This window comes from Sminthopsis crassicaudata, chromosome 3, assembly GCF_048593235.1.
Source record: "Sminthopsis crassicaudata isolate SCR6 chromosome 3, ASM4859323v1, whole genome shotgun sequence".
NCBI lineage: Eukaryota > Metazoa > Chordata > Mammalia > Dasyuromorphia > Dasyuridae > Sminthopsis > Sminthopsis crassicaudata.
Genome location: NC_133619.1, coordinates 625838390 through 625856220, shown reverse-complemented (window position 1 = coordinate 625856220; position 17831 = coordinate 625838390). Strand labels below are relative to the sequence as shown.

General features: G+C 50.7%; 1 protein-coding gene across 14 annotated transcripts in view; it reads right to left on the bottom strand.

Annotated features, from left to right (window-relative positions):
* Positions 1-2605: 2605 nt before the first annotated feature.
* CHD5 (chromodomain helicase DNA binding protein 5) overlaps positions 2606-17831 on the bottom strand; it is a 144894-nt gene continuing 129668 nt past the window's right edge. For 9 of the 14 annotated variants that reach the window (XM_074306423.1, XM_074306426.1, XM_074306421.1 and 6 more), the window contains 3 exons: positions 13438-13601; positions 13104-13218; positions 2606-7527 (listed from right to left, as the gene is read on the bottom strand). In XM_074306423.1, coding sequence (XP_074162524.1) covers positions 7409-7527; positions 13104-13218; positions 13438-13601 — 398 coding nt within the window. In that variant the 3' untranslated portion in view covers positions 2606-7408. Of the gene's footprint in view, positions 7528-12934; positions 12989-13103; positions 13219-13437; positions 13602-17831 lie in introns of all 14 variants that reach the window. The other 5 variants (XM_074306432.1, XM_074306431.1, XM_074306433.1 and 2 more) reach the window with 3 other exon arrangements.

Here is a 17831-nt window from a genome sequence, read left to right as displayed (position 1 = left end):
GTCCAGGGGAGTGACCCCAGGTTGGTTGCCCCTGAGCCCAGATGCCTCGAGGACTGCTTTGGCTTCCACAAAACTACTCTGATAGATGAAGAACTTGGCCCAGTTACAGGCGGGTCCTTGGGCTGGTCCTGAAGGGTGCCAGAACGAAATGGGTCTCCAGGCAGCAAGAGTCCCCTGCTGGTGCCAGGGGAACAGCCTGCCCTGACCCTGAAGCCACCTGTGGTGGGCTGACCTGAGATTGGGAGAGCTTAGCCAGGCATAGGTGCAGGGAGCAGACCCCCCCCCAGACACAGGTGCGGGAAGCAGCCCCCCTCAGACACAGGTGAGGGAAGCAGCCCCTCCCAGACACAAGTGCGGGAAGCAGACCCCCCCAGGCATAGGTGCAGGGAGCAGACCCCCCCCCCCTCAGGCACAGGTGAGGGAAGCAGCCCCCCCACCTCAGACACAGGTGAGGGAAGCAGCCCCTCCCAGACACAAGTGCGGGAAGCAGACCCCCCCAGGCATAGGTGCAGGGAGCAGACCCCCCCCCCCTCAGGCACAGGTGAGGGAAGCAGCCCCCCCACCTCAGACACAGGTGCGGGAAGCAGCTCCCCCCTTGGGCACAGGTGCGGGAAGCAGCCCCCCCCAGGCATAGGTGCAGGGAGCAGACCCCCCCCCCCTCAGGCACAGGTGAGGGAAGCAGCTCCCCCCTTGGGCACAGGTGAGGGAAGCAGCCCCCCCACCTCAGACACAGGTGCAGGAAGCAGCCCCCCCCAGGCACAGGTGCAGGAAGCAGCCCCCCCCAGGCACAGGTGCGGGAAGCAGCCCCCCCCTCAGACACAGGTGCGGGAAGCAGCCCCTCTCAGGCAGTGTGGGTCCTGAGGGAGTGAGAATGCCAGGACAAGAGTCACTTCAGAGCTCCAGAGTCCCGTTGTCTGGGGGGGGGCCACTACTGAACATGGGGGATATTCACCGGAGGACCCACATTCCCACATCCCTCCTGGAGAGGGATGTTTCTTCCTCTGTGGGCGCAGGTCAGGGCGGAGGGGAGTCAGCTGTCACCCCGAGTTCTGACCCTGGAGGTGGACACCGCGCTTCCCTTAAAAATGCCCAGTGGGGGCAGGCAGGGCCCCCTCTGAGCAGCTCTGCCCCCGGAGAGCCTTAGGTCTTGGGGCTTCTACCTCCGGGTCAAGGGGAGAAAACCAGAGGCTGAACCCAAGCATTCTCTGCAGAAGCCGTTCAGACGGGGCCTGAGCCATTTTGTGTCTGCCTGGGGACCCCCCCCCAGCAGTGGGCCGGGCCGTCTCAGAACCATCTTTAAATGCACAAAATTGCGCAGGTGAGAGTGCCGGGAGTCAGCCAGAATTCTGGGAGCCCTCGAGACCCCGGCGGGCAAAGAGCCTCCGAGGGACCGGATTAAATGCGCCTTGGAGGCAGATGAGCCCCGAGTGGGGAGGCCGGTCACCCTCGGAGGGGCCGGGCTGGGCCGAGGCGCCTCCCCCCACCCCCCACCGCTCTGTAACCATCAAGTTAAAGCCGTCCCCGCACTCCCACGGCCTCCCTTCCAGCGGGGGGCGCCTTTCCAAACCTGGGTCTCCCCAAGTTTCAAGAGGGGCTCGTTCTCATCCTCTGTTCAATTCCTCTCGTGTAAATAGCGCGCTGGGGGACTTGGGTTTTTCCCTGATAAGCGTCACGTGTGTGCGGGGATGCGCGTATCCCCCAGTATGTCTACACACGGATGTCGGCCGGTTTCCAAGCTCACTGCATCACCCGTCTGGGCCCGAACCTCCCTAGAACATCGCGCTCCCAGCGAAGACTCGGACTGAGCGCCCGCTCTTGTATTTATGGAATGAAAAAAAAAATAAAATAAAATAGAAGCCTTATTGACCACGGCTCTTTCGGCTCCTAGTTCTCCGCCCCTCCCCCAGAGCCCCGAGGTCGGGGGACTTGGGGGGCTGGCGGAGGCAACCCCTGGGATAAGGGGTCAGAGGGTGGGGAGGGCCTGAGGGGCCTCCGTCTCACGCAGCAGCCGGTGCACCCTCCTCGCGCTCCCCCCCAGTCAATTCAGCCAATAAACGAGAACGAAAAAAGTCGTGAGATGGCTTTCACCTTCAACTACTCATTCTTGACCAAAAAGGGGCGAGTGGGGGATGGGGGCCTGTCTTGTCAGTTATCTCCCTTTTTGCCCGAGATCCCTAGGAATGGCCACGCCTCTGCCTGCTCAGGCCCCGCCCCGCATCCGGCCCCTCATCCCCTTTGCCACGTGAGGTGGGGGAGGGGCTTCTTGGTCCCCGGGACGTCCCCGGCAGTCTTGGGGCCCCGTGGAAATAACAAAGCTCATCTCCGCGGTCTAGGCAATTAATACACTATGGGACGGCCGCTACTCTCCCCAACTTCGCCATCTCTGAGCCTCCTCACTGAGCCTCCTCTCTCTGAGCCTCCCCATGCCTGAGCCTCCTCTCACTGAGCCTCCCCAGTTAAATCAGGGTGTACTTTGCCCCCTTCTCCCGGCACAAAACCGCCTGGTTGTATTTGGGGAGAGCGAGCCCAGCCCTAGGGGAGGGGAGACCCGCGATGGTCCTGAGGAGCCTCCCCCCACCTTAGAGATGAGTCGGACTCTGTTTCCTCCTTTCTCAAAGGCTTTATTTAAAACACAGAAAACAAAAACAGATACACACAGAGTACAAAGTAGATGTGAGCGTGTGGGCCCCAGTATCTGTCCGCCCTCCTGCCCCTGCCGGCGGCCCTGCGCGGAATCGTGGCGGGAGCCGGCCGTGGGAGCCCTGAGCCCAGCCCTCCGGCCTTCCCAGGCCCGCCTCCGGGATGCCCAAACCTCGCTGGGAACGAAGCGTTCATTTGGTGGTTAAGAGGAAATCAGAAAAAAGGAAAAAACCATCGGGCCCACGAAGTCTTCCCCGCAGCGGCTGGCCAAGGCGGCCCGCTGGACGAGGGGGGGATGGGGGCAGAGGGAGACCCCCTCCGTGGCCGAGCCCTAGCGGGCCCCCCTCCTGTCCTGGCCAGAGGAAAGGCCTGGTCCCGAATTCCTAGTGACTGGACGAGCTCCTAGCGCACACAAGCACAAACACGTACACCCGCAAATCCAGTGTGATTCTTGTACCTAAAAAAATACTTTTTTTCCCTTAAAAAAAAATCTAGAAATTAAGACAAATTCCTCAACACAAAAACTTAATGACTTTGGGCTGTAAACATCAGGTCACATAAAACGCCAATTTCTTCGACAAAAGATGCTTCAGCCGGGAGAGCTCGGGGCCTCGGGTTCCGCCGCGAACTCGGGGCCCTTTTGCCCAACTAAGGCAGAGAGGTCCGGCGGGGGCCCCTGCCCTGGCATCCTCAGGGCTCTGCCCGTCCTTCCTTTGGCTTCCTGGAGGCTCTGCCTCTGGGTCCCCCCAAACCCCCCAAGCTGGCCCAGCAGCCCTTGCCTCTGCTTCTCCAGGTCTTGCTCCTCCTCAAACCTAACTAGGGCCGGCCCAGAACCTTCCTTCTATCTCTGGCCCAGAACCTTCCTTCTCCTGTCTGGCCCAGAATCTTCCTTCTATTTCTGGCCCAGAACTTTCCTTCTCCTGTCTAGTCCAGAACCTTCTCTCTCTGGCCCAGAACCTTCCTTCTCCTATCTCTGGCCCAGAACATTCCTTCTATCTCTGGCCCAGAACCTTCCTTCTCCTGTCCCACCCTGAGGGTCGAGACAGATCCAGACTTCTCCTTCCCTAGCAGAGGGAGGATCTGGAGAGACTTCCCCCTAGGAGTTTAAGTGACTTGCTCAGGGCCACTCGAGCACTGGATAAAGGCCTTTCCCCTTGTTCCTTCAGGCCTAAGCGGACCTCCTTCCTCCAAGTTGGGATAAGCTTTTTACTCTCCCAGAAACCCAGATTGGGGAAACCAGAGAAACAACAAATATTCCTCCTTCCTGCCTGACCAGAATGAAGACCTCAAGAGCATGGGAAAGGCTCGGGAAGGGGCTCCAGGGGGTCCTCGCCCTCCACCTGGAGGCCTTCTCCCAAGCCTGGCCCCAGCTACAATCTCAGCCCAGTCACTAATAAAAGCCGATTTGGAAGGGGGAGGCTCCATCTCCTCCGAGAGAAAGATTAAATACGAGTTCCTAAATTATATCCATTTGTGGTTTGGGGAGACAGTCTGGCAAAGGGAGGAAAAGAGAGATGCATTGGGAGAGCAGGGAGGCTGCAGATCCAGAAATCACTCACACAGCCTGGAAAAGAACAAGGGGCCACGGAGGCTTTCAGACTTTCAGCCCTGAGGCCCTCTAGAAGCCCAAGACATCACTGATTTAAATGATAACACCAGAAAATGTGGCAGGAGCACCCAGGAGTTAACTTAAGAGACCCAGTCCCTTATTTTAAAGAAGAGGAAACTGAGGTTCATAGAAAGGGAAGGGATTTTGCCCAAGGTCAAACCCCAAAAGGGCTCATAACCTCACCAGGCAATGACCGAGGCTCTCCCACTCTGCCCCTCCCTCCACAAGGGAGCTTGAAAATCTCCCAAATAGACACACTGAAAACAGTTGACTTCCCCCCCACACTTTGGACAAGAGGATGACTTTTCTTCCTCCTTTAATGTGAGGATCCCTGCAGGGATAGTGGTCTATCACGCACCCCCCCAAGGGATTCAATTCCCCAAATACCAGTCTGGGAAGAGTGTGGTCATGGGTGACCCCGGCCCACAGGGCCCCCTCTAGGGCCAAGATGGGCACCCAGGTCCAGTGAAGGGCAGGGACCAGGACCCTCATGAGCCCTGAGGGTCCTCGGAGAGCAGAATGATGATGATCAAGAAGATGCTACTCAAAGCAAGAGCAAACAGGGGAGGAAGCCAAATAAAGGAGGGCAGCGGGGAGAAAAGGGACAGAAAAACAAGCACGATCATCCTAAGCAGCAATGCCAACTCATTCATTGGATGAATAAAGCGACAGACAGCCGGTGGGGGCGGCTCACAGCCCCTGGAGAGGACCAACATGGCGCCCGTGGCCTTGGAGCCCCTTCAGGCTATTGGCCAAAGACTTCACGGTCTGAAGGCAGCTGACGAAATAGTCATCTCAGACTGGGGGGGGGGGGGGGGGGCTCCGAGCGTCCCCTGGCAAGAGCTCTGCCCCAGAGAATGCCGGGAAAAGCAGGACGCCTAATGTCTGGCCAAGGAGGAGGAGAGTGACCTTGCAACAGGCATGCATACACCCCCCAGCCCCACCTGTTGGCCCGAGCCAAGGAGGCCCTGGGGAGGAGGTACTACTAACTGAAGAACATAAAGTTTATGGAGACGGCATTCAGTGATCACTATGGACTGCCAAGGGCAGCAGCCGGCATGGGTGAATCTGCTACACACACACTGCAATCGGGCCTGCCCCGGACCAAAGTTGAAGTGCTTTTCCCTAATCCAATGCTCTTGCCACTTCTACTTGTCATCTAAACTCGGGGAGAGGGGCAGAGAAGTCTCCCCGAGCCCCTGTACTATCCTCAAGGTGTGGGAAGGGCCCTTGGAGAGCAGAGTCGATCCTCTCATGCCATAAGGGAGATCACCAGGAGAAGGAACTCCACAAAAGTCAGCCAGCTAGCAGAACCAGATCCAGAACCAAGGCCCATCTCTCTTTCCAGGTCACATCAGCAGCAGATGCGTGACCTGTTCCATCACCCGCAGCCGATTCCCTACAAGAACTTGCCATCTCCTTTTTAATAAAATGTGAACTCCTTGAGGACAGGGACAGTTCTGCTTAGGCACCTAACACAGCGCCTGGTACGCAGCAAGGGCTTCATGAACCCCAAAACTCTGGCGGGTGTTGCCCCTCCCAGCCTCAGACAGAAGCCGAGTCAGTCCCCTTCGGAAGCTCCCAGAGACCCCTTTCCGTCTACTCTGAAGGCCACAACTCCCCTTCTCCTCACTAAGCACCGATACCTGGCCCACAGTAGGTCTGGACGAAGAGAAGCAGCAGCTGGGAAGCAAGAAGGTCTAAGTTAGGATCCCTTTCACACATAAAGAGTTTGGCTGCTGAAAGGGACAAAAAAGGGCCTTTTGGTACAGGAGGAAACAGGATGGAAAGGCTCTGGGCTCCCCCCACCTGCCTCAAAGCAGACCTCAACTCTTGCAGGCAGATGTTATCCCCAATGACTCCTTATCTGTCCAGCCTCTCCTTCCTGGAACAGCCGAATTCTACGATCCGTCACCTTCCCAGGACCTCTCCTGGCCATCTATTCCAACTAATGTACAAAGATGAATCTCCTCTACAGAGTCCCCCAGCGAGTGGTCAGGCGTTCAGTGAGGGGGAAGCCACAATCTCCCAAGGTAACCCATTCGGGGGGAAAGGGGGCACCGCACAGAGCTGTTGGGAGTTCTTCCTGACATCAAGCCCAAATCTGCCATTTTGCCGCTCCTTTCTCCTCCCTTTGCCTAGTTCTGTCCCCTGGAGCTCATTCCGTCCTCCATCCCAGAGTACTTTGAAGATAACTAAAACTAACTCCAACCTGCTGGTGTCCATCAAACTAGTCTTCCACAACAACAGGAAAAAAGGTGTCCCCCACGCCCGATCCCCAGACACAGACAAAGCCCCTCTTTCCTCTCCAGGAATCTCTTATTCCTGTTGTCAGGCTCCCTGTCGCCACCCCCCAGAGTGATTCCAGGTCATCTCCAGTGAAGGTGGAGGCCGGTGGCAGGGCCCGCTCAGAGGGGCTTTGGCCGGAGGAATCGGCACCTTCTTCCGGGTGAGCCCCGCATGGTCCCAGGGGCATCCCCAGGGAGAGCATTTCCAGGCAGAGCCAAGTCGCCTCTAGGCCAGTGGCAGGAGGACAAGTGGCAGAAAAGGCAAAGCCCCTCCCGCTGAGCTTATCCCGGCAGGTCCTTGCGGTGGCTCCCGCTGCCGGTCCAAGAGGGGGCCTCTGACCCAGGTGGCGTCGGGAGGACAGACAGGAGCCGGAGGGCGGGAGGTGCATGCAGCTGCTCAAACACAATGATGGCGAGGAGTCGGGAGCCACACAGGAGGCGCCCAGAAAATGAAGCCTTGTCCCGGCTGGCGGGGAGGGTCCACAAGTCTAGAAATGGGGGCTCCAGCGAGGTTTCCCTCCGCACTTTATGCATGTTGATAAAAACAGAGACATAAATACTGTTAACATTATAATCCTTCATAATTCATTCAACTTTTATCAAGACAAACTCTTCGAGTCTTCAATAAGAAAGTGCAAAAGATGTACAAATAAATGGAATCCCTTCTAAGAAGTTCTGGAACTGGATTTTTTTAAGTCGCTATTTGTTTTTCTTTTTTTCTTTCTTTTTTCCTTTTTCCCTTTTTTCCTTTTCCTTTCTTTCTTTTTGTTTTTTTTTTTTTTGTTTTTTTTTTTGTTTTTTTTTTTTTTTGGAAGAACACTTGATATGACACAGCGGCACTTCCGGGCATTGGGCCCTCGAGGGCGGGGACTTAGTCTTCAATGCAGATGACGTCACTGAGTTTCCCCTTGCGTCCCAAAGCAGCACCATCTTTCAGGGAGTCGGCTCCTTTTCTGTCTGGGTGGCTGGCGGGTGGCCCGGTGGGCGTGGCTGCAAGGACACAGAGAGTGAGGTGTTAGCGACCCCCAAGGCCCCCTGGGCTCGGCTCGCCCCCAGGGAGAGGGCTCCCCGGGCAGAGCCTTGGCTCCCCACATCGCCCCCTGGCGTCCACTTCAGACACTTACTGGCCCCGCGCTTCTGGCCAAGGGCCTTCCCTGTCTGGGCCTCCGCCTGCTCTGGTGGGGAAGGAGAGGCGGGGCCTAGTGACCTCTAAGGTCTCCTTCAAAGTCTATGAGTATGCCCAGCTGCTGGGGGGGAGGGGGAGGGTGCAAAGCCCGTCCCTTGTCTGGGGCTCCTCTTCCTCATCAAGTGAGAGGTTAATTAAAGTTAAGTTCCTTCTAGCGCTAAAGCTCTGATCCTTAATTAGACAGCTAAATACCAGGACGGATAGAGGGAGATACGTGCACGGATGGAGACAGGTGGAACTCAAAGAAATACAGGAGAAGTGGGGGAATGGGTACATGTGGAAAGGTGCGGGGCTAAACGTAAATGCACGGGGATAGACAGAGGAGTATAAAAAGGTAAGGGAGCGGATAGACAGAGGTAAGTAGTGAGGTAGAAAGGAGGAGCATAGGTGGATAAATATAGGTAGGTAAATGGATGAATAAATATAGAGAAAAAAAGATAAGTGGATGGACAATTATAGATGGATAAGGAAGGAAGGAAGAAAAAAGAAAGGAAGGAAAGAAGGGAGAGAGAGAAAGAAAAAAGTAAGAGTGAGAGAAAAAGAAAGAGAAAGGAAGGAAGAGTGAGAGAGAAAGAAAAAGAAAGGAAGGAAGGAAGGAAGGAAGGAAGGAAGGAAGGAAGGAAGGAAGGAAGGAAGGAAGGAAGGAAGGAGGGAGGGAGGGAGGGAGGGAGGGAGGAAAAGAAAGGAAGGAAGAGAGAGAAAGAAAGAGAGAAAGGAAGGAAGAGTGAGAGAAAGAAAGACAAAGGAAGGAAGAAAAAGAAAGGAAGGAAGGAAGAGTGAGAGAGAGAAAGAAAGACAAAGGAAGGAAAAAAAAGAAAGAGAAAGGAAGGGAAAAGAAAGAAAGAAAGAAAGAAAGAAAGAAAGAAAGAAAGAAAGAAAGAAAGAAAGAAAGAAAGAAAGAAAGAAAGAAAGAAAGAAAGAAAGAGAAAGGAAGGAAGAGAGAAAGAAAGAAAGAGAAAGGAAGAAAGGAAGAAAGAAAGAAAGGAAGGAAGAGAAAGAAAGGAAGAGAAAGAGGAAGGAAGGAAGGAAGAGAAAGAGAAAGGAAGGAAGGAAGGAAAGAAGGAAGGAAGGAAGGAAAGAAGGAAGGAAGAGAAAGAAAGAAAAAAAGAAAAAGAAAGAAAGAAAGAAAGAGAAAGAAAGGAGAGAGAAAGGAAGAGTGAGAGAGAAAGAGAAAGAAAGAGAAAGGAAGGAAGGAAGAAAAAGAAAGGAAGAGAGAAAAAGAAAGGAAGGAAGGGTGAGAAAGAGAAAGGAAGGGAAAAAGAAAGAAAGAGAAAGGAAGGAAGGAAGGAAGAAAGGAAAGGAAAGGAAGGAAGGAAGGAAGGAAGGAAGGAAGAAAAAAGAAAAAGAAAGAGAAGGGAGAGAGAAAGAAAAAGAAAGGGAAAAAAAGAAAGAGAAAGAAAGGAAGGAAGGAAGAGAAAGGAAGAAAGGAAGAAAAAGGAAGAGAGAGAAAGGAAGGAAGAAAGAAAGAAAGAGGAAGGAAGAAAAAGGAAGAAAAAGAAAGAAAGAGAGAAAGAAATAAAGAGAAAGAAAGAAAGAAAGAAAGAAAGAAAGAAAGAAAGAAAGAAAGAAAGAAAGAAAGAAAGAAAGAAAGAAAGAAAGAAAGAAAGAAAGAAAGAAAGAAAGAAAGAAAGAAAGAAAGAAAGAAGTAGGAAGGAAAGAAGATGGATGGATAAACATTGGTAGATGAATATATAAAGATAAGTAGACCATAGATATAAAGAAAAGTTATAGATAAATGGAAGAAAGGAAGGAAGGAGGAAAGAAAAAGAAATTAAGGTGACATGGATGGAACAATATAAGTAAATAAATGAGTGGATAGAGAAAGATGAATATAGAAAGAGAAGAAGATGGACAGATATAGATAAGAGGGAAAAAAGAAAGAAAAATGGATGGATAGATTAATATAGAAAAATGGATGAATAAATATAGATGACTATAGAAATATAAGTAGAAGGATGATAAAGTTGGATAGAGATATGTAAAGATAGAAAGATAGATAAGATAGATAGATAGATAGATAGATAGATAGATAGATAGATAGATAGATAGATAGATAGAAAGAAAGAAAGAAGGATGGATGGATAGATAGATAGATAATCTGATAGATAGATAGATGCCTGATAGATGGATAAATGATCCCTACAGCTGCCCCTTAGCCTGGACAGTTGGGTGCCCTCAGGACCCCAGTGTTTTTCCTCTAGACAAAAAAGGGCTAAAGCTTACAGAAGCAGGGTGGCATCTTGGGGAAAGAGCCCCCCAACTAGATGCAGAAGGCCTGGATTCAAATCCTATCCCCACCTTTTTCAGCTGGGAGATGTCCCCATCTCAGAATATATTTGCTCAGGCAGGAATGAAGGAAGAGGAGGGAGTACAGAATAATTGCAAAGGTCCACGGGACTGAGTGATGATCAAATGGGATCACTGGTATAAACTCTTTAGCAAACCTTAAATCATGACATCACACAAAGGTGACTGACCCAAAGCGCACCAGACCTGCAGGGACTTCTGTTTTTTTTCCCTCAGGATAAGACCCAGGACATCTTCCCTCAGCTACTTCCAGTTAGGGGAGGTGGCTCTGACCCAAGTTAAACCCCATGATAATTAAGACTAAGAACATGTTGCCTATACCATCTGAGGGGACCTCACAGCATCCCTCTTGTCAGGACCTTTTCCTGGGCTGAAGCTCAGGAAGTTTGGGGCCTTTGCTGGAGTCCCACAAGTCTTGGTGTCAGAGACAAGACTCAGACTCCACCACCTTGACCAGAGCCATGCTGTCACGCCACAGTGGGTGGACCCGAGGTGGACAGAGAGGGAGGAGGCCGTGGGAGCTCCGTTATCTCTGAGCTGGGGGAAGGTCCTGGCTATTTCTCCCCGTTTCCCCCCTTCCCTCCCACATGGTCTGCAGGCACAGCCCCCCTTCTCCACATTATTATCCATAGGGGGTTTGGGTGGAGTGAGAGGCGAAATGAAGGCACACAACACAGTGGAGGCAGAACATGAGTCTGAACGAGCAATAATGGAGAGTTGGCAAACTGCATTGCAACCCAGACACGGACAGAAACAGGCACACGAGACACACACCGACCCCCTAGCATTTGGTCACTTCTCTACTCCATTCAGGGCTCCCCAAATGGGTCTCAACGTAGCAGCCCCCGAGGAGGGCTGGCCCGGAGCGGCAGGAGCACCCCACTCTCCCTCCAGCTCCTGACACGGCCTTCCTGCCCCACCTGGGTCCTTCTGGCCCTTCACTCACAAACCAACCCTGGGTTTGGGCACTCCTTGCCTGCAGCCCCAAGGACCCTCACCCGGTGGGCTACAAACTTCACAGAGCCAGAGGTCCCTGAGCCCTGGCTAACCAGCACCATCTTGACTCAGATTCTGGCTGGCCGGGGACCTACTTGGCAAAGCCCGGACCAGGTCCCATCCCCGAGGTCCCTAAGAGACCCCTCCAACGCAGCTACGACAAAAATCCAGAGGAGAAAACAAAGAAAGCAGACTCATGGGCTCAGAGATAGAAAGTTGGGGAGCCCCAGAGCATCAAGGGAAAGGAAATGCAGATGGCGTCACCACTGGCCGTGGCTGCAATTACTCCCACCAGCTGGTCCATTCTATAGAGGAGGAACTAAGGTCCACAAAGGTGACGGGGACAAGGTCACAGAGGAAGGAGGAAGCAGGGTGTGGAGAACAAACTGGGGGAAGTTTCAAGATAAGGAAATGGAAAAGGAAGAAATTGGGCACTTAGGATGTGAACGATGAACTTCAGAGTAAGGGAAAGAGGTGTAGGTAGGATGACCAGGTAAGGGCAAGGCCGGATTTATGTCCCATGGTCCAGCACAGTGGTTGACACATGATGAGCACTTAATAAATGCTTATTAATGAACAGAGCTAAATGGGATCAGCAACTAGTATTTAAGAGACTAACTACCCCCTGTGCCAACCACTGTGCCAGATATTGGGCACACAGACTTTATAAAAAGCCTGCTGAATGGGAACAGATGCTGGACCTGAGAACTCCCAGACAAGGAAATTCCTTCTCCTAATGCCCACTGCCACCTTCTCCACAGCTTAAGGTCTTTAGAGAATTACTTGAGAGAACTATGGAGATAAATTACTATCCAGGATCACACAGCCAGTCTATGTCCAAGGCAGGACTCAAATCGGTTCCTCCTGGCACCACGGCTGGATCTCTATCCACTTAAATATAATTGTTTTAGGTTTTAATTTTTAAAAATTTAGTAAAGCCTAGACAGGATTTCCAACCACATAGTAAATACTTAATAAATGCTTCTCACCAGGCTGAGTCGGGGTAAACAGGATAAAGACAGAGAAGACTGGCTTCAAGGTAACTACTCCATCATGGGGCCGCCTTAGAGATCCAGTAGATCTCACACCCAGCACCCACATTCAAGGAGGATCCAGTGTCGTGGAGATTCAGGACCTCTTTAGAGACCTGGCCTAGGGGATGCCCTGCCAGCCTTCCTGCAACAGATGTGGCCAGCCAGGTTCCACACCTGCCCTTCTCTCAGCAGAGATCTCAGCTAACTGGGGGAATGGTAAGGATGTGACCTTCACTGCTTAGATCCCTGTTGTCACTTCAGCCTACATTGCAATGGTCGCAGATTAAAATCTGGGGGGGGGGGTGTCTCGCTGGCTAATAGGTGGTCTTTGAGGAAAGAGGAGGAACCTGGAGGCAGTCACCATGGGACACGGATGGGAAATTCTTGTGGGTGAGGGAGAGTCTCAAAAAGAATAGAAGAACATGGAAGCAGGAGGAGAGAGAAAAGAGTTCTATTTGGGAGATCAGAGGACCCAGTTCAAATTCTGATTCTGGTCCTTTACGCCCCTTAACCTTCCCGGTCCTCGGTTTCCTCCTCTGTAAAATGAGATCCTCTGAGGTCCATGCAGTTTCTCAGTCTAAGATCCTGTGACCTGAATTTGAGTCCCAGCTCTGCCATTCACTTCCTGTGATGTCATTTTTCCAGGACTTAAGTTTCCTCATGTGAAAAATGAGGCTATTAGACCAGATGTTCCCTAAGTTGCCTTCCAACCTTAATGATGACAAAAGACATTCTAGATCACCTTGCCTCTTTTTAACGCTACCTGGAGCAGAACTGGTTGTCCCTTTAGATGGAAGACCTAAAAAAAAACCATAACCCCTGAAGGATGGAACCATAGAATGTGGTTAGCAGAGAGAAATAAGGGTCACCTTACCTCAGTTGGAAATGAGAACTGCAACAGAGGAAAATCTTGAAAACGGCTAAATATCTATTAAGAAAGAAAACATCTGGCTTGCCTAGTGTCCTTTGGTTTCATTTGTGGTCCCCTGAAATTTGCCGCTTAACAAATCTCCATTAGGATGGGCTAGTAACGTCCAACCTACCAGTCACATAGGGGCCGAGGGGCATCTGGCTGTAGTTGACAATCCCGCCTGGTCCAGGAGCCCGGAAGTTTGGCCCAAAGTTGTTGTTGTACATCTGGGAGGAGCCGAAAGAACCCTGGAGGGCGAGGGCTGAGGTTTCAATGCTGCCTCCGTCCCATCTCCACCCAGAACCTCACCCTAGGCCAGCTCAGCGGGCTGGCTCCCCTAGACGGAGAGGACGGGAAAGGCCCCGGCAGAGCGCCCCCCGTGGAGCATCTCGGAAGACTGCTCCCCGGCCAAAGCTGGGGGCGTGGAGCCCGGGGGAAGGTTCCAGGCCCAGGTGGGCCAGCCTGACCTGCTGGACGGTGGGATCTCCGGCTCGGTTTGTCAGGCGGCTCAGGATGCTGCGTTCAGACATCTGTAGACGGGCAGCCACGGGAGGGATCCGGGACAACATGGAGGGCAGGCGGGTTACATCAGCCTTCATGTCACTCAAAAGTTCCTCCAGCTGGTTCAGTACTGCAAGATAGAAGGGTCCTCAACCCACTACCACAATCCTAGCCTCCCTTCTGCCGCCACAGGTGCCAATCCCTCCCCTGGACCAAGTGACACTGCAGGACGGGAGGGACAGAAAGGCGGCAGGCAGCAGCACTCCCATCTCCTGCTGTGAAGTGGTCCAACCTCTGTCGCCTGCAGCACCTTCAGAGGGAAGAGGAGGATCGAGGCAGGCTTCCCATCTGAGCGTGAGCCTTCCATCCCGTGCCGCACCTGTGTCCTGCCTGATCACCATGCTCCCCTGAGGAGTCGTGCCTTCCACTCGGGAATCCACACTCACACCTGGTCACACCCTACGACCCCCTCTAGGTCACCCTGAAACCTCAGGCCCCATCACTCATCACCCAATTCTTTATTCATCTTCCTCTTAATCCTCCCTCTGCAAGGTCCCCTTCACACACTACCCAGCCCTTTCACTGTATCCTCAGAAATGCCTGTTCCATAGGCAATAAAACTTGCCTTTATCCTCAATCATTTCCTCTCCCACTCCTCCTTCCATCTTTTCTCAATCACCGAGACCTGACTTCCCCTAATGACACAGCCTCCCTGACCGCCATTTCCAATACTGCCTTCATTTTTACTCATCTTCTAGGTTCACTGGTGAAGGACAGGTATTTGTTCCCATTGCTACCTTAGGGTTTTCCTTCTCTCTCCATCACCCAGTAAATTTTCCTCTTCTGAGGTTCATTCAGTTCCTAACTACCACCCAATCAAAATCCTGCTGGCTGTTCCCTAGAGCCCTTCAGATCACTTCCCTTTCTTCCTTAATGAGTCTGGTACATGACTCACAATATTCTCTTTTCCCCAACTCCTGCCTTCAAATTAAGGGTCTTCATCATTCACATTGTTTCTCCCAAACTTCCTAACCACTCATTTCCCATGAACTACTCCTCCGCCCCACTTCAGCCACACATAAAAATAGTTGTACTCTTAATCTTTCCATCACCCATCAATGGATCACCACCACAATCCAAGAATTCTGAAATCCCTTTATCTGACCATAATCTCCTGATTTTTCACCTCTTCCTGTCTTCCTTTACCAAACCTTCCATCTGCACCAAGCCTTCCATCCTTCATTTCTCTCCTAGGCTAGTTTCTGGGCACTAGCCACTCTCTCTTCTTCTCCCCATCTTGATCCCTTGGTGAACCCCTTCAACTTTGCCCTGACTTCATCTCTTGAGTTCATAAGTCCCTTCTATTTTACCAGTTGCACCTTGCCAAACTTCAGTCTTGGATCACACTCCCACCTACACATATGCTGTCTAAACAAAGATAGAGAAAATCAAGCAATCATTCTGATTGGGTCCACCACATCACATAATCTCAAATGGGACACCTCACTGTTGCTAGGCAATCCCACTATATCTCCCTTCTCAATGCATTCTTCCCCTGTCCATAGTGGCCCTTCCAAACCTTTTCATTTCTCTCCAAACTTCCCATGGCTTCCCTCTCTCACCTGACAATCTTGCCTCATATTTTACAGAAACAATTGAGGCCAGTTTCTGTGAGAGTCTCCTCTTCTCCATGCTTTCTTATCTTGCATCTTGCCTTGGCTGCCTTGTATCAATGGCACCCCTCCTTTACCCCTGTCTTATTTTAAGAGATGGCCTTATTTCTTACCATGGCAAACCCCCCTACTGGCAAAAGCGATTCCATCCCATCCCATCCTATCTGTTATGACCACTCTTTCATCTTCAATCTCCCCCCCGCTACTGGCTCATGCCCTACAAAGATACCCATGTCTCCCCCATCCTCAAATAAGCTTACTGAGCCTCCCATCCCTGCTAACATCATCCTATACCTCCCCTACCCTTTGGGGTTAAATTCCCCAAGAAAGTCACCTACAGTAAGTGCCTCCACTTTCTCTCCTTTCTTTCTCTTCTTAACCCCTTATAATCAGGCTTCCGATCACATTCCATGGAAAGCGCGCTCTCCAAAGTTATCAATGATCTCTTAGTTGCCAAATCCAATGACCTTTTCCCAATCCTCATTCTTCTTGAACTCTCTCCAGCCTTTGACACTGTTGATCACCTTCTTCTCCTTGATACTCTCTTCTCTCTAGGTTTTCAGGATAGCCCTCTCTCCTGGTTTTCCTCCTGCCTATCAGACCTTCTGATCCTTCTCAGTCTCCTTTGTCGGATCCTCATCCAGGTGGTGCCCTCTAACTGTAGTTGTCCCTCAGTGTTCTGTCCTGTGCTCTCTTCTCTTCTCCCTCTATACTACTTCATTTGGTGATCTCATCAGCTCCTGTGGATTTAATTATTGTCTCTATGCTGATGATTCTCAAATTTAATTATCTTGTCCTAACATCTCTGCTGATTCCCAGTCTCATGTCTCCAAATGCCTTTCTGACACCCAGAATATGCAGTAGACATCTTAAACTCAACATGCCCCCAAATTCCCCTAAACCCTCCCCAACCACCTAACTTCCCTCTTGTCAAGGACAACATCCTCCCAGTCCCCCAGACTCCCAGCCTAAGCGTCTTCCTGGATTCCTCTCCATCTCTCACCCTCCATATCCAAGCTATTGCTAAAACTTGTCAATCTCACTTCTGCAGTATACACCTCCTGTTAATTTTACTTCTGCAGTACTTCCTGTTAATTTCACCTTTGTAGCATCTCCTATCAATCTCAGTGCTGCAGCATCTCCTGTTAATTTCACCTCTGTCTCCTGTCAATTTCACTGCTAAATCTCCTGTCAATCTCACTGCTGCAGCATCTCTTGTTAATTTCATCTCTGCAGCACATCCTGTTAATTTCACCTCTGTAGCATCTCCTGTCAATCTCACCTCTGTAGCATCTCTTGTTAATTTTCCTTCTGTAGCATCTGTCAATTTAACCACTGCAGCATCTCCTGTCAATCTTACCTCTGTAGCATCTCTTGTTAATTTCACTTCTGTAGCATCTCCTGTCAATCCCATCTCTGCAGCATCTCCTGTCAATCTCACCTCTGCAACATCACTTGTTAATTTTACCTCTGCAGCACCTCCTGTTAATTTCACCTCTGTAGCATCTCCTGTCAATCTCACCTCTGCAGTATTTCTCCAATATACCTCCTTCTCTCCTCTGACACAGCCATCTCTAAGGCAAACCCTCATGATTTCACATCTGAATTATTGTAATAGTTGCTGGTGGATATGCCTGCCTCAAGTCTCTCCCAACTTCAGTCCATTCCCCATTCAGTCATCCAAGTGATTTTCCTAAAACAAAATTACATACCCATCAACCCCCCCTCCAAACTCAATAAACTCCAGTCATTCCCTATTGCCTCCAGGAGCAAATAAAAATGTTCTGGTTGGCATTCAAAGCCCTTTGTAACCTCCCTTTCCAGTCTTCTTACTCCCCAACATGTCCTCTGATTTCCTGGCTATTCTACAAAAAGACACTAATCTCCTGGTGAGGGCCTTTTTTTCTAACTGTTCCCCATGCCTAAGACACTCTCTTCTCCCTTTTTCTCATCTCACTTCCTTCAAAGTCTCAATTAAAATCCCATCCTCTTTAGGAAGCTTTCCCTGATCTCTCAATTCTAGGTTCTAAATCCTCCTCTTCTCATTTATCTTGTATATAGTCTGTACATATTTGTTTATAATAGATTGTGAACTCCTCTTCTCATTTATCTTGTATATAGTCTGTACATATTTGTTTATAATAGATTGTGAACTCCCTGGGGGCAGGGACTGGCTTTTGCCTCTTTTTGTATCCCCCATAGCTTAGCATAATGCTTGGCACACAGTAGGCACTTCATAAATTCTTACTGACTATTGACATTAGATCTGGCTGCTCTGGGGAGGAGGAGTATAATGTCCTTAGGCCAGTCAAACTTATTTTCCTTCATGACTTGTTTGATCCTCTTAGGTTGTATAATGGCTAATATTTACTTAAACATCTACTATGTGCCAGCCCCTGTACTAAGCATTGAAATAAAGGATGGCACTTAGGAGCTGGTAAGCATGGATTCAAATTCTGCCCCTGATACTTGCCAGCTGTGTGATGTGGGACTAATTATTTAATTTCTATGAGGCTCAATTTCCTGACTTTTCAAATTGGGGGACAGATGAAATGGTCTCTAAGGCCCCTTTCAGCTCTAAATCAATGATCCCATGGCCTGCCTTAGTAGAGAATATTTCCTCATTGGGAATACTATCAATGAAATCAAAAATTGGGTCTGAAAAATAAAAATTATATGCCAGATTG